Source organism: Lathamus discolor, chromosome 14, assembly GCF_037157495.1.
Source record: "Lathamus discolor isolate bLatDis1 chromosome 14, bLatDis1.hap1, whole genome shotgun sequence".
Classification (NCBI taxonomy): Eukaryota; Metazoa; Chordata; class Aves; order Psittaciformes; family Psittacidae; genus Lathamus; species Lathamus discolor.
The window spans coordinates 9,823,135-9,839,585 of NC_088897.1; the positions used below are offsets into that span (position 1 = coordinate 9,823,135).

The following is a 16,451-nucleotide window of genomic DNA, read 5'->3' on the forward strand; positions in this document are numbered from 1 at the left end:
CAGGTGGTATTACACAGTTTTTAAAGCACATTTATTTATATAGATGTACACTTGGTGGGTTTTAGACCTTCATGGAAGTTTAATATCTTAAAACCCACTAGTTTTTGTCAGCTTTTAATGAGGGTAATAATGGGTTGTCTGCGGAATGGTCTCTGTGGGCCAGGTTCTCTCCGTAAATAGAAGTCGCGAATTACATCAGGTGATCGCATGTTTACATGCAGCTTATCCAGTGTATTGGACTCTCCTGCTTGTCAAGTTTGAGACAGAAATGTTCTGCTTCATCCCACGTGAGGGAACTTTCCTGATTCCTTGGGATTGTCTGTGCACGGGGAGGATGCTGGTGACAGTAGGAAGGGAAGTGAGGTAAGGTGGATAACGCATGCCTCCATGACGTTGTGCTTGGCTTTCCCTTCTCAGGATGGAACTAGCAGTAGCAGTTTGAGGATGGGTGCAAGTAAATAGCTTCACTGGCTTCAAAATACTCAAATTCACAATACACCAGTGCTTTGGTTTGTGGTTCTTACTGCTGCCAGAGGCTTGAATGATGTTCTGCCCTTGCAGTGGTGAACACTGGCTGGTTTAGAAGGTAGAGATAAGCACAGAGTAAATGAAATGTTGGGATTTAGCATACCTGTCTGTGTTACTTCTTAGACTCTTACAGTCTTCCTCCACTCTTGTACATGGACAGGTTATGTTAGTCTAATTTTTCCTTGTGTGCATCTTGTTTCTCACTGTCTGGCCATAAAATGGTGTTTTAATCACGCTTCTGTTCTCTGTCTGTTGCTGAACCCTTATTTCCAACTCTGGCCATGCTGCTGGAAAGATGCGTGCTAAGCAGATGCAGTGTTCCAGATGATGGGATAGCTGGTGACCTGTGAAATGGCCACTTCAGTTCCCTTCCTTGCATAGTGGCAGCCAAAATAACCCCGTACTGATCTGTCCAGTGATGTCCAGGTCTCCTTGCTGGATGTTACTAATTTAGAACTTTTTCTGTGCATTCTCAGGACTTCCACTTCAATGTGAACAAAGTTATGCTGGCTGCTATCAAGGTGTTTTTCACTAGTTCCCTCAGGAGGAGATGCACCACAGATAAAAGTCTAGTGGCTGATGCTCTGTAGCTAATGCAGATTGCACTACTGGCTTCAAGTAGGTGTAACTTCATAGGCAAGCCTAGTTGAGACCAGAAAGTTCCTGAAACTCGGTAAGAGTTAATGTGATCAGGTCATGCTTGCAGGTCTGTAAAGAACAGAGATTATGCCTGGCTTATGTAAGGTTTGGTGGTGTCTGCATTGGTGCTTCAGAAATGTTCAGCATCATCAAGGCGACTGTTTGTTATGGAACTGTAGAATAGTTTGGATTGAAGGGAACTTAAAGCTCATCAAGTTCCAACCCCTGACACGGGCAGGGACACCTTCCCCTAGAGCAGGTTGCTCCAAGCCACATCCTACCTGGCCTTGAACACTGCCAGAGATTGGGCATTTCTTGTACTCCTGAGTGTTGGGACTTTAGCCATGTCAATGAGCAGAACTTCAAGACCTTCACTGAGTAGTTTGTGCTGAAGAATAATCCTGAAACTACTGGAACAGGGGAGAGAGCTGACACTTTTTCCTAATAACCTTCTTGGAATCTTGACTTCTGTCTTCAGAGAACAGTAAACTTCCCGTTGGTCCAAGAATTGCAATAGGAAGGTAAGAGAGTTGCAGTGGGGAGAAACTTGAAACAGCTGATAGTTTGTTTCATGTGCTTTTATTATGTATAAGGTGAAGGCTCTGGGTGTCCTCCTCCTGTTTTGGAGCCGCTGTGAGCAGAAGTGTGTAACTCGGATGCAGTAAAACTGTTTCAAAGCCCTGAATTTGTGAGTGCTGTGACTTTCTCTGTTTCTCAATGGGGTTTTTGTAATGCCCTGACAGTGAGGTTGGTTTCCTGGTTTGTTTTAGTTGCGGCTGGCATTGAGGCGCTGCTGTAGGAAGCCGGGAAGCCTTGTTCTTTATGAAGCTAGTAGAACAGCTGTAGCTCTATCCATCACTGGGATAAATAGGGGTCCAATAGAGGAGCCGAAAGCTTTCTTCCTTTAACTGGCAAACATATCCAGCATCCTTCATTATAAGCCTGTCACTGAGTTATTTAGAAGATTAAATGTTCTTGCCTTGTTTTTTTCATGGAGTTGCTATCTTCCTCTGCACGGAAAAGAAAACCTTAAGTCAGATGTTGAAAACAACTGACATCAGAGACAAGCTATTCAAGAAAGCCTCCCCAGACACTGGTTTGTTTTCCTGCCACCACGATCCCAGCCTGATAGCTGGCTGTATCCTGGTGGGTCCGGAGCGTGCTCGCAGCAGTGTCAACGTGCCTTTGACGCAAGATGGCCACCAGGAATGCCGTGTGTAAATAACTTCAGGTTTGCTTCTAACTGGTTCCTTTGAGAGCCGTGGCCCGGTTCGTAGTGAAGAAGGTGCCATTCCTTGGAGTGCTTGTTTACTTATTTATTGAGGTCAGCAAAGTGAAGAGTAATTACGGGATTCAGACTGCAACAGGCATCTGATGTATGAGAGCTCCGGGGTGTGAAATTGAAAAGTTAAGTGCCTTCATGCTATTGTTTGCTTGAGAAAAACTCCTGATGTGCGGGGAACTCTTGAAGATTTCTTTATTTCTTCATAGCCATTTAAACTTTATTTAAGGGAGGCTTTGCATGATGTTCTGACCATGGAAGAGCAAATCCTGACAACGCAAATCTAGCTTGAATTTCATGGAGATGGTGTTTCTTTAGAAAAGAGCCATGAGGCTCATAATATGGCCAATGGCTTCCTATCCGTGTAGTGGCTTTTGAATAGGCAGTGATAAATATCTCCTTTGATTTTCAGAGGCTTTGTATGAGTTGGTCTTCCAGGTGTTTGTATAGATCCTAAGTTTGAAAGCCGGCCCCAGTTTTTCAGAGCTGTCTTTGTCTTCAATTGATTTAGGGCACACCAAACCTTCCAGGTAAAACAGTGCTGGTCACTGCTCTCTGCTGTGATGACAAAAGGGGAAACTCTGAAACAAAGGTTCAGTGGATCAGAACAATACAACTCGGTGGTGTGTAGTTAGAAGGAGATGTGTTGTAAGTGAAGATAAAGTTGATGCTGTACAATTGCAGGTCTTGTTGGCAGCCAACACTGAGGACTGGAGATCTGCGTGCTAATGAACCTATGAAAGATAAGGAGAAAAGGGCCGTGGTGCTCCTGCCAAAGTGTTAATTCTTGCCGTGGTTATGAAGATCAAGTGTCTTGTTCAGACTTAAAAATCAGTTTCTCTTATGCTTACAGTAAAAGGTTGACAGATGTGGTCATAACTGCTCAATTAAAACAGCATTCCTTAGCGCTTCCCTGGCTTTACGCTAAGACCCAGGAAACGCTCTGTGCTCGCAGAGGGGCCAGTGGTGCAGGAGCAGTGTTCATCAGTCTTTGTTAGTGCAGCAGGCTGCCTTGATGAACAGTTCATTAACCAGGAGAAGCAGAATCAGTCTTTTAATACACTTGCTATAGCAGCTAGGCCCTGACAGCAAGCAAAAAAAACTCAGGAGGCTACTCTGAGAGCTGAAACCTCGCTGCTGGTCTGAAACTAATCTTTCCCCCTCCTTCCACAAGCCTTTGGGTAGCAGCATTCATTAAAACACTTCTCCAAGCTGTCATTTAAGAGTACTGTACATGTAGGATCTCATGGTTGTTGAGCAGATAGTTCAGCATAACAAATGGGACAATAACATACACAGTGAGGAAGAAAAGCGTTCTAACTCTCCTCGGCACCTCTCAGGGTTCACCCTGGCATTAATTGTTTCATTGTAAGAGGCGTAAGATTGAGGTAACAGTTAAAACAAATAACCAGGAGGCATCTGGCAGCGTGCGGATCCCTGGCACGCTGCTTGGAATGGGGCAGACGTGTTTCCAGCGGTTCAGGCACGCTCGTCGGTACCTTCAGAGGGATGAATTCCCTATGAACAAATCAAATACTGTGGGTTCTTTTCCCCCTGAGGTGTTGGGAGGGGGGGAATGAGCCTGATGAATCCCTGCTCGCTGTAGCTGCGGATCTGAGAGCTCCGTTTCTAGCAGGAGTTGTTGCAGGATCTACCTTAGGGCTCGGAATGGATCTGCACCGCAGCAAGCACGCGGGGGTCATTTGTTACTCTCCTCCTTCCACCCCCTTTCCCTGCTTCTATCAGTCTGGGGCTCACTGCTTTAGCCAGACGTTTGAGGCTTCATGTAAAGCAGACAGTAGTCAAGGTTTTGGTGCTTGCCGTTCATCCAGGTCCTCAGGAAATGAGAAACATAAGCTGCAGGTATGTTTGTGCGTATACGCGGAGCGCCGCGCTTCTGGAGCGCCTGGAACACGGAGGCCTCCGAAAGCCTGCTCTCCTCCTCAAAATGGCTGCCAGATGTGTTGGCTCTACTGAATTCCCCAGAGCCTGACACCAGAAACACTGAGGTTATTGCCAGTTTGGTTCTTGCTGCGGTCTTCCTTCAGTCTTCCAGGCAAGAGCGAGTGTGACCCTGGGTGGCTGCGGTACCTGCGGAGGTTTGCTGCTGGCACAGTGGTGCGCTCGGGGCAAGGCTCGCCGGGACTCTGTTTAAAAAAAGGAAGCGTGTTTGTTTTTACAGCTCAAGCTTGGGAGCCTGGGCTGGGATCCTAAGCCATTTCCCTGTGCTAGGAGCAAGATTCTTGAGGAAGGCAGCCTCTCCCTTTGCTGCAGAGCACAGCTCTCACCGGCCAACAAATACGTGTCTTATCGTCGCTGGCTTGTTGGTGCTGGAGACTTCTTAAAGCTTAACTTGGGTTTGGCTTGATAACTGTAGGTGAAATAAACAGTTTAGAGACTCCTGAAGTGAACCACAGTCTGGCTCCCCACGCTCATGTGGCTTCTTGGGCTGGTCTTGTAAGCTCGTAAGAGAGATGGGGTTGTTCAGCCAAAGAGGAGAAGGCTCTGGGGAGGCCTTAGAGCAGCTTCCAGTGCCTAAAGGAGCTACAAGAAACCAGGAGAGGGGCTTTGGACAAGGGATGTAGGGACAGGCCAAGGGGAATGGCTTGAACCTGCCAGAGGGGAGAGCGAGATGAGCTCTTAGGCAGAAGCTCTTCCCTGTGAGGGTGCTGAGGCGCTGGCACAGGGTGCCCAGGGAAGCTGTGGCTGCCCCATCCCTGGCAGTGCTCAAGGCCAGGTTGGACACAGGGGCTTGGAGCAAGCTGCTCCAGTGGAAGGGGTCCCTGCCGTGGGAGAGGTTGGAACTGGGAGCTTTAAGATCCCTTTCAATCCAAACTATTCCATGATTCTATGATGTCCCAGTCAGTGAGAAATGGAGCTTCTAGGTCCTGTGATAGCGCATCTCTCTGTTGAGTGCTGAGCACAAGGGAGCACTCTTGCTATGCAGCTGTCATCATTCTGCATCAGTAGGCAGAACTTTTAAAAGTATTATCTTAAGCCCCACTGCATGGTAAGTGCCTGTTTTTCTGACAGCGGGTACACTTCTTCTGCAACAGTCAGCACTTTGCTGAAATAACAAATCTTAATGATAAAGAGGTGTTGGAAAGTTCTTGGGCTAGTAGTAGGATCTGTAAGGAAAGCATCATCTAACATATGCTGCTCTGCTTCTAACTGAGGAGAAGTGTTTCTCGAAATAATCCTCCTTACTCCTTCATGTAAGTTGCTTTGGTTTATTTCTAGCATCCAAATGAGAATGTCATTTTGATGTGCTACAGCTTTTATAGTAAGTACAGATCCATATGAGTAGGATGTATCTTGTGCTTCATAGCCAAGGCAAGCTGTATATGGTGACGCCTTGAAGAGTATTTGGGTTGCCTTAAGATAGAAAGTGGTTTCCACCATTAAGCATGCCCATGGATGGAGTACATGGGAAGCAGTGGGTAGACTTCATGGCGGCTTGTTCAGTTGGGCTCACACTGCAAATCCAGGGGATGCAAGTGCTTGGATACGTGACTGTGCTTGCTGCATGGGAATCTGTGTAGTCTTACGTGGAGTAATCAAGTTATTGCAGGAGGCACCGGTGTTAGGATGGAGGTGTATGTGTTGCACACAAGTGAATCTTTTTATCTTTGCTATTCAGTTCTAAGGCTGTCCTCTGAAACTGTGGAGATGAGATGGGTGTCGTGAAAGGCTGCTTAGAGGTGTCCTCCTAAGCGGATATATGGGAGGACAAAACCAGGGAGCATCTGTTGGGAACAGAACCTGCATAGCTACCCTGACTCGGGCTGGTGCCCATGAGGAGAGGCCTTCAGAAATAACAATAAAGCATTGCTTTGTGCTTCTCTTGTAGCAACCCTCCGCTCAGTGAGGAAATGCTGCCTCCGGGGGAATGGATGTGTCACCGCTGCACTGTACGGCGCAAGGTAAAGCCTCTCCTACCAGCCATGATCCCTGCCCTTAACACTCTCTATTCGCAATGTGAACCCAGTGTTTTACAGCTTCCTCTCCTCTTAATATGTACATATGCACCACCAGGGTTACTCTTTGTGCTTGCAGTTGCAAAAGGCTTTGTTAGGAAGAGGCTTGAAGAAAACTAAAGGGTCTTGATGAGACCCTGCTGGTATTTTTAACCTCAGACTAGGAACCAGAACTGAAGTGCCTGACATGTCCTTGTCAGGCTGTGCCTTTTAAATTGTTTTCCTTCCCCACACACTTCTGGAAAGGAGGGGAGAGCACAGAGGAAATAAGAATGGCTCCCATGGCTGAGGAGGTGAGCTGTCTGCAGGTGAAACAGGAGTCACGTTAGTGCAGCTTTGGCACCAGGGCTGTGATTCTGGTTAATGTGTGGGGGTTTGTCTTGAAGTGTGACTTTGCAGCAGTTGCACATCAGCAGAGGGTGAAATCACAGTGAGTTATGGTTTCCTGGGCTGTTGAGCAGGACGGGAAGGAGGTGATTGAGCAAGACTGTGGCTTGTCTTTTTTCCTTGATGCTCTTTCTCCAGGAAGCCGTCTTGCACAATGTAAACATCTTGTTGCTGTGCCTACGTAAGACAGCGTAGCAGAGGGTTTAGAAACTGCACCAAACTATCTAGCAACTGTTCCCTTGAAGTGACACCCGAAACAGATTGGAAGAAAACTGTGTATTCAGCCTTTTGTTCCTCAGTGGATTGCCTTGTTGTTTCCAGGGTGCTGTTCAGCCATCTGCTAACAGTTAAAATGACGGTTGCAAATTGAAATATGATAATAAATATGATAATATGATAATAAAATAAGTAAAAAGGGGGGGGGAGAAAACCAATCCCCAACTTCTCAGTTTTAAAAGTTGCCTACTAAGACACTTTGCTCCTTTTGCAGACCATTTTAGTGGTTAAATAGATCGGTTCATCCCCATTGGTGATTCTGGAGCAGTGCACAGTTGCCCATGCTATGCCATGCATTATCCCCTCCTGCTGCAGAATGGGCCTTGCAGTGATCCCAATGTATTGTTTTCCTCTGCTGCAGTTCTCCCTGCCCACCTCATTCAGGATTCCTGTCGTCAAGAGATAGCAAAGTGTTGTTTGTATCTTGTGCTTGTATTCTCAAGCTGATCTTCTTGTTCTGTCATGGGTTTGCATGCACTGACAGGGTTAATAGAGTGTGTTGACAATGAACAGTCCACTGTGGAGTTTCTCAGTGTTGGTTAGCAAAGCAAACAGTTGTCTGATCTGTCAGGTATTTAGGGCTAGATGATGTGAAACGTTGTCCTGATCAAATATGGCTGTCCTGAAAGGAGAGGGACATGCTAATTTTCTTCCCCATGCTTGATTCCCTTCAGCTGTTTTGTCATCTCTGTTTTCTGCAGTCACATGGGGTTTGCTGAGTTAAGGCTTCACGGGGGAAGTTGTAAGTGGCTTAAGCCTTTTCAGATGCTGTTTGTCTTCGATTGCATATTTGTCAAGGTTGATGTGCTTTGTTTGTGGTCTCCATGATAAGCCTGCCTATTCATGTCGTGCAGAAGCGAGAGCAGAAGAAAGAGCTGGGGCAGGTAAATGGATTGGTGGACAAATCTGGGAAAAGGACCACCTCCCCCACCAGTGACGCAGACCTGTTGGACAGGTCTAGCAGCAGCATCAGGGCTAATGCGCATGCCAGGATCTTGGAAAGGAGAGCAAGCCGGCCTGGCACTCCCACATCCAATGCCAGCACCGAGACCCCCAACTCAGAGCAGAATGATGTCGATGAGGACATAATTGACGTGGATGATGACTCTGCCATTGCAGAAATGGACTGTGGGCAGCCCCAGCTGAAGCGACCCTTTGAGCTTCTTATTGCTGCTGCCATGGAAAGGAACCCAACGCAGTTCCAGTTGCCGAATGAACTGACCTGCACCACAGCACTTCCAGGTGAGCGATGGCTTGTCCAGTGGTGGGGAAGATGTCTGCAGTTGCATCCTGCTGCCATCTTGCCTCTTTCCACTCCTTAACTCCTTAGTAGTTGTGGCTCCAGTGGTGCTCGCTGGTACAGAAGTACCCTTGGTCCTCCTCCAGCTCTCCAACAGTAGGCTGTGAGCTGTGGGGACACTACTGCTGCATGCTACACTCCATCAGTGCTTGTGATAGATGCTTGCTGTTGTCACCTTGGTCTAGATCATCACTCTGAAGAAATAAATTCCAGCTGTCAAAATACTCGGTTTTGGTTTATGATATGATAATCTAGTAACAAAGTAATGACTTGATGCATGGGATGTCAGTGAAATGATTAAGTATAAAATCCACCTGCCTTTAAAGACAGTCTGTGTCACTTAAGGCTAGATTTAGTGGTTGATAAGGATTCCTTAAGCAGCTCTCTTTGCCTTTTCTGTTTGTCTCTGCCCGAGATGATTATGTGCATCTATCAGAAAGCAAATCGCTATGTGGGTAACCCAAAGCCTGTCAAATTTTACTTTCAGGTACTAGTAAGAGGAGGAGAAAGGAAGAAACCACAGGAAAGAATGTCAAGAAAGCACAACATGAGTTAGACCACAATGGTTTGGTTCCCTTGCCGGTGAAAGTCTGCTTCACATGCAACAGGTACTCGACTCCTCCAGGGAGGCTGTTAGGTATAGCTACACCCTTCACAGGAGCAAAGTTCTTGATGGAAAAGCACAGATGACCTGTTTGTTCCCTTTCCCATTCTCCTTCATTACTTGCTTACAATCCTCTAAACAAACGGAGGAATAATCATCTTTGCTAACTAACAGATGTTTAACCATGGCAAGGGTAGGTGTGGCTTCTGCAGCCTTGTGTGGCTGTAAAAGGCTTTAAAACATAGCCTGAAGAGTGTGAGTTTGTCTTGGGTATTTTTCTGCTTTCTGAAGTGATGATGGTATAGAATACAGAGGTATTTGTTTATGGTTTGTGTGTGAGGAGGTGACCTTTAGGAAACAGGAATCTGCTGAGAGAGATCCAAGCCCAAAGCAAATAGGAATACTGTACTGAAATAGTAAATCTGAAAACCAGTACAAAGCACTGCTGGTTTTTATAACTGCGGAAAAAAAGGCACCCAACTGTCTCCCAGTGCAAAATGTGAGCGAAACCAAAAAGCTTTATTTCAGAACCCCAGTCAGTGAGCTTCTGGAAGTGGGCTGGAGACTCAGGTGGACTTTTGTGGGGAACAGCTGGTGACTTTGTCATAGAGTGAAGACTTTAAAGCCTGGGGAATCAGATGGAGCTTTCTGGAGCCTGAGGCCTGTTCTGAGAACATCTTGTTGAAGTAAATGTCCCAGCTTCACACATGATTCATCTGAGGAAAAAAAATGCAGTGACCTAAACCTGAGATTTCCTTTTGATCTCTGAATTTTGCTCTAAACGAAGCCGCTCAGAACTAACAGACAAGGTCAACTTGAAAAGTTGCTGATGTGAACCTGAGAGGTACTTGCAGCTTTCCAGCACCAGCATCTCCTCCTGCCACGGGACCTGTTCTGCAACAAGAAACCCTCATATGTGTGGGCAAGTCCTTTTGCCTTCAGTGGGTCTTGCAGAAGGTCCACAATGATCAAGTTACAAATCAGAAGCCTAATTTTAGTTGCATGTAACACAGTGGAGGGGAATTGGTGGGGGAAGATAAGCTCAAGTGGTTAGCCAAGCTTTCCTATGTGTTCAGTTTATATTCTGTATGGGAAATAAGATACAGTTTTGTCTTTGCAGGAGTTGCAGAGTGGCACCTCTCATTCAGTGTGATTATTGCCCACTCCTGTTCCACATGGATTGTCTGGAGCCACCGCTTACTGCCATGCCTCTGGGTAGATGGATGTGCCCAAATCACATAGAACACGTGGTGGTAAGCAAGGACTATGATTGCAGTATGGTAACCGGATGCTGGAGTGGAACCTGGCAGGTCCATTTAAAGGACAAAGTACAACAAATGTAAAACAGCTTCTAAGCTCTTATTGCTCCCTGTAACGCTTGTAAAGCTCCTGCTGCAAGCAACGCGCTCTCCAAAGGAATATGATGCTGCTATCTGCAATAAAATGTAAAGATGGGGAAACTCCTTCCTGTAACTGATGCTGACAGCTCAGACTGCGGCTCACTGACAGCTTGTCTAGTTTTCAGACTGGACTCCTTAAGATCTAGATGAGCTTTCCAGAACTGTGATACAAAGCAGCACAGTGCTACAAATAGGGGAAGTAATTCTTTGCATGCTTAACCCAAAAAGCTTTCATTCCAAATGGGAGTTTTCATTTGTGGAAAAGCAGTGTGCTTGAGACTTAAATACTCAGGAAACAGGGAGCTGAAACAAAGGGCTTGTGCCCAGACAGACTGCTTCTGAGTGCATTGATGCTGCTTAGTAGGCCTCTAAATGCTTTTGTATTCATCTCCAGCAATGTGCCCTTTAACAGAAATGGTTAGTGCTGCAGGAAACAAATAGTCTAAAGCTGAGCTGGTGCCAGTGCTACGAGGCATTATGAAAGTCTTAGGGTACAGTAGAGTGACCTGCACATCCCTAACTCCTGTGGCATTATCTGATCACCCAGCTGAACCAGAAGAACTTGACCCTGAGTAATCGGTGCCGAGTATTTGACCGGTTCCAGGACACCATATCTCAGCACGTTGTCAAAGTGGATTTCTTAAACCGAATCCATAAGAAACATCCTCCGAATCGCAGAGTTCTTCAGTCGGGAAAGAGGAAAGGTTTGAAGGTACGTGTAAACAAGTAGGTGTTGGTGAAAATCCCTGTGTGTGTATTCCAGTTTGGAAGGGAAGCCGGCACGCCCTGCAGGGATAGCCTTTGGGGCAGGAGGAAGAGGGTGGGGTGTGAATGGAGGCGTTGGTGAGAGGTCTGGGAGTCAGCAGTTAACTTTTCACTACGGCTGGAATTGAAGAACCTCGTTTTGCTGCCAGCCATAAGGCTCAGCTATTACAACTAAGCCTTTAAATCTAGCACAAGCATGAAAAGTGCAACACACAACCTCCTGAAAGTGACCCTACCGTCAGAATTGGGGCTGCTGTGTTAAACCTCATAGAGTATTTGTTGCCAGAGCACCTGAAAAATGCCATCCAGGTTTCCCTTCTTCTGTGGCCTTTTTTTTGGCGTGACTTCTCTTCCGCTGTAGCCACCATGTTGTGCTGAAGTCATGCCTGACCTAAGGGAATAAAAGCTATTAATTTCAGTATGGCTGCATCAATTTGAAGTACTCAGTCCTTGAAACAGCTAATGTATTGTCTGCAGGGTTCCTTTGGGTCAGGAAGCAGCGAAGACGAAGCAGAGTAGTGGTTAGGCACTTTGTTTAACTAGTCATTCTTGAGTAATTGTTCTCATGTGTGATCTTCTTTCTCCACAATGTAGGTTCCTGATGCTATAAAGTCCCAATACCGGCTTCCACCCCCGTTACTTGCGCCTGCAGCAATTAGAGATGGCGAGCTGATCTGTAACGGGATCCCTGAGGAACCCTTGCAGAAGCACCTTTTGAACACTGAGCACTTAGCCAGCCAGACAGAACAACAGGAGGTAAATGAAGTCAAATGTTTGGACTCTGTGTCTGTAGTTTCTTTGGTGAAAAGATCCTCTTCCATTTCAGTCATGATCAGAGCAGTTGTCTAGGAAACCAGTCTCAAAATCATGTCTGAAGGTGATAGCTTGTCTTGTCTTTGACACCCTTGCCCATTAAAACTTCATTTTGGCTTTCCAGGTGAAATGTAAAACTCCTCACTTGACACTTCAGGGAAGTGGTGAAATAGTCTTCTGGCTTTACGAGTGGAGTCGAGGGCTTTCTGTCTAGATGTCATCTTTATTTCCTAGCTGAGGGAGAAATACTTTCCACTTTGATTATGTTAGGCTGCTCTCTGACACGTTTATTTGTATGTTAAGGTCACATTTCTGGCCTGCTCTTTATTGCTGAGAGAACTGGACTTTTAAACCAAGGTCAAGTGAGTGTTTAAACCTTGTGTGAAACTTGCCAGATTCTGCAGCACGAAGGCCTGTTGCTTTGCAGTCACTGGTGTTGTCATGTCCTTGTGTTAGCTCAGGAAGGGTCCTTCTATGTGGCAGGTGTATATTCACCACACAGCTCAAAACTAGGAATAAATCTTTTGGTCTTCCTCTACCTTGTGAAAAGGAAAGGTGTTCTCCACCCCAGCTTTGGTGGCTGACTCCCTGTAACGTCAGGTAGATCAGTTTATCTTTCCAGCGTGCTACAGAGAAAGCTGGAGGATTGTGTTTGGATAGAAGCCCGGATCAGTGAAAGATGTGTTTGTAACCAGCTGAAGAGTTGCAACACAAGTGAAGAGGGGAAGGAGGAGTTTGGGGGTGAGGAAGCGCGTCTGCTGCCTTCTCCCTCCTTTCATCTCAGCTCCTCTCTGTACTGTCCATGGCCTGGAGATACACACTGTGTAACTTTGATTGTGCTTTTGTACCTCTGGACAAAACTCTTCTGATTCTAGATGAGCATCAAAGCAGATGCTGTAGTTCCAGGCTGCATCCGAGCGCTCAGCAGCACAGCGAGGCAGCTGAATCTCTTTGAGCTGGGTGAACTGTGGAGTAACTGTTGAGGTTTGGAGCACCGCTTGCCTGTGGAGCTAACCTGTGCTTTTTTCCTTCCTCCCAGTGGCTCTGTAGTGTTGTTGCGCTCCAGTGCAGCATATTGAAACATTTATCTGCTAAGCAGATGACTTCTCTTTGGGACTCTGAACAAACAGAGAAGGCTGATATTAAGCCTGTTATTGTGGCAGATGGCTCACTCGCCAACTCTTACCAGGCAGCTGACAAGGCACCCACACCTTCCCTCTATTCCATGTCATCCTGCACCTCAGGGATTACCACCCAGAATTCCTTGAGCTCCTCGCAATCCCAGCAGACTTTGTCACAGGAAGATGTCAACTGCAGCTCTTGTATAGATAAATCCAAGAAGGTGTCTTCTTGTGGGACTTCCAACGGGCCGACAGCCTCTGACATTAAAGTCAATGGTCCTCATTTCTATGGCGTTGCGTCCGAATCTTCAGCACAGTTGACTGACTCCCAGAGGCTGGTCGGGTCTGGTAACACAATCCCTGTTTTGTCCCATCGGCAAACGTGGCCTCGGCCCCTCACACCCCCAGCGAGTTGTGGACTTGTGAATCACACCATTGGAACCATTGTCAAAACGGAGAACGTAGCAGGACCTGTTTCTTGTGCACAAAGGGGTTCTGTGCCGGTCACGAGTATGCCTACATCCATATCAAGCTCCTGTGCCAGCCTGGAGACCACCAGCACTTTGCAAAGGAAGAATGTGCAGGCACAGATAGGACCGCCGCTGACGGCAGACCTGCGATCCATGGGCTCCCCTCTGAGTGCCACGAGGGCTCTCACCCCACCGCAGGCTGCAGGAGATGGGATCTCTGCTGTTGGGGCCACAAACCGATTCTGTTCACCAGCACCACCTTCAGGTAGGTGCTAAAGAGCTGATCTTGGCCCCCCCGCCCCGAGGCTGAGAAAGTGTTCAGGCTCAATGTTACTCTGAGCCTCAAGGCTGTAGCGGTCTGCCCATGTTTAACTGGGAATTGTGCTTTCTGTGGAGAGCTGGGAGAAGTTTGTCTCCTCTGTCTTGGGCTCCCTTCATGGGAGCCACAGGATGTGAATTTGCTGCCTGCGTATACCTGAGAAGCAGGATAGTAGATTAGTTTAATTCTGGAAAGCAATCGTTTTAAATCAGTTGGCTGCTGTGTCTAATGCTGCTTTAAAGCACTAGTTACAAGGCACTTCTCGCAAGATAAGTCTGAACCTGGGATTTGTGTACACAGTAAATGCTCTGGCAATGGTTCTGTCCCCTAGCACGGATGTGTTTGAAGTCTTTAGCTGCACAGCCTTGGTGTTAGAGAAAGATGGACTTCAGAAGCTGTAGTCTGCTTAGTATCTGCTAGTCTGTTAATACACGGAAGCTATGGACTTGGATATACCACTTGTGTCCCAGGTTGTACCCAAAAACCTTGCTGTTAAAGTGTATGTACCCGTTCTTCAGTACAAAAACATCAAGTCCGAGATGCTGATAGCTGTTGAAGTCAGAATAACTGCCCATGGCTCAAATTGGGCTTTGACAGAGCTCTGTTACGTCTCTTGCAGTTCCCAGCTGCTCAGTGGCAGGCCTGCATGCAGCACTTAGATCTGAGCGAGCAGCAGAGGCGACAGCTTTTTATCCCTAAAATTCCTTAATGAGTAACTTCGGAGCTTCGCCTCGTGTTTGGAAGCAGTTCCCAGAGTACTTGGCCTCCTTGCTTATTGCTGAACAAACTTGGTTACTCTGAGGCTGCTAGTTTGACCATGCCCTGCTTAGAAATGCAAGACTGGGAGAAGCTTTGGTAGTGGAACTGAGCCCACACTATAGGAAACTTCTTGCTTTGTGGTTTGAAGAGCACTGCAAACCCTACATAATTTTGCAGTTACTTAAGATGTTAATTAATTGCCTTTGCTGCAGTCTACAAAATGCAGATTAAACCATTCTTTTGGTGCAGTGTCTCTCGGGAGAGGTGTAAATATTTAGATTTCCCCATTTAACATGATGTACATAGATAGATTTACACCAAATCTTAAATTAGACTGTGCAGATTTTGTTGCAGAGTACAAAAATACAAATCATTCGTGACCTTTTTTTTTGTTGTTGTTGCCATAAATTTCAGGCTTATAGTAGCTCTGAGCAAACCAATTCAAGAAGATCTGGTATCAACAACGCATTAAAGGGATTTTATTTCCTGGCACTTGCCGTTGTCTCTTTCAGCTGCATGGTCAGTGCCAAAGCAGGAGGGGTTTATTTTGCATACAATAAAATCTGCTTTTAACAGTCACCTTGTTACTGGACGGTGAAGTACAGCCCTTGATAATTCTGCAGAAAGAAGAATGGGGCTGTTTGTACTTTTTAGGCATGTTCAGACCTAGACAAGCTCCTTGGCAGATGTCCCTGGGTTTAGTTAGCTTTTCCAGCTCCTGGGGGTTTGGTGCTCATCTTCCCAGTCTCTGTAGGACATCATTTACAGTCTGCCATTGCTGTTGCTTCTAACAGGGGGTAGGAGCTTAAATGTATAGGTCCAGAATTCCTCTGGCAGCAGGATGTGAGAGGCAGGAGCTGGCAGTTGGCTCAGTGTTGGAGGCACACACGAGTCCTGTGAGCAGAGCAAAGCTAATGGCCTCTAATTCAGGCCATTTTCAGAGCATGACTACGAGCAAAATTAGTCATTCCGAGCAGCTTGGAAGGGAAGTGCAGCCTGAGGGCTGGGTGCATGTCTCACGAACGTCACAGTGACATATCTTCTCTACACCATCTTTCTCTGTAGATGGTAAGGTCAGTCCCAGCACCTTATCCATAGGAAGCGCTTTAACTCTACCCTCATCACTCACTTCAAACTCTGCAGCTATGTTGGACCTCACCAGTTCCCTGAAAGCATTTATGGACGGCGGTGAGTATTCAGTTTGTTATCAGTATCTGTTTGTTTGCTTCCCTACAGCATTCTGTCTCTCCTTAAGGAAAAGGATCCAGAGATAAAGAAGGGTTGCAGTCAGGTGAGGGTGGAGCTGGGTATACATTACCTTAAATATGTCACATGCTTCCCTACTTGTAGTGTTGCCAAGGCAGCGAGGCCAATGAAGTGTTTCTGCCTGGAGCTTTTCTGGGGAATGATCACAAAGCTATTGCATGGGCAGCTTTCCAGGTGGAATTCACATGCACAGACCTGCAGCCCTGCCATGTTGTGGTGCTCTCTGCAGTCCAGAGCTGCTCCTGGCGGGTGTAAAGTCCGGTAACAATAGGTCTTATAGTTGAGCGCTCACCTGAGTGGTGATGCTCTGATGGGTCAGTTAATGTTCTGATTTATTTCTGCTTCTGTCAGTCTTCCAGACTGGCCTGTTTTGTATTTTCCCTTTGTTGCACTTGGCAAGAAATGCTAAACCTTAGTGGAGTGACTCCAGGCGGAGGAGATTGATGAACAGCAATCGTCAGTAGCATAGGGAGGCTGCTGCCAGAGACAACTTCTGCGTCTGAAGAACAGCCTTTCTGGCATTGCCAGTGTTGACCCTCTTTTCT

At 46.6% G+C, this 16,451-nt stretch overlaps 1 protein-coding gene across 2 annotated transcripts in view; it reads left to right on the plus strand.

The window, feature by feature from the left end:
* Positions 1-16,451, plus strand: part of PHF12 (PHD finger protein 12) — a 32,445-nt gene that overhangs the window by 8,992 nt on the left and 7,002 nt on the right. For both annotated transcript variants that reach the window (XM_065694408.1, XM_065694409.1), the window contains exons 3-10: positions 6,300-6,372; positions 7,944-8,331; positions 8,877-8,997; positions 10,114-10,246; positions 10,941-11,105; positions 11,753-11,914; positions 13,011-13,827; positions 15,706-15,828. In XM_065694408.1, the coding sequence (XP_065550480.1) occupies positions 6,300-6,372; positions 7,944-8,331; positions 8,877-8,997; positions 10,114-10,246; positions 10,941-11,105; positions 11,753-11,914; positions 13,011-13,827; positions 15,706-15,828 (1,982 nt within the window). The remainder of the gene's footprint in view (positions 1-6,299; positions 6,373-7,943; positions 8,332-8,876; positions 8,998-10,113; positions 10,247-10,940; positions 11,106-11,752; positions 11,915-13,010; positions 13,828-15,705; positions 15,829-16,451) is intronic.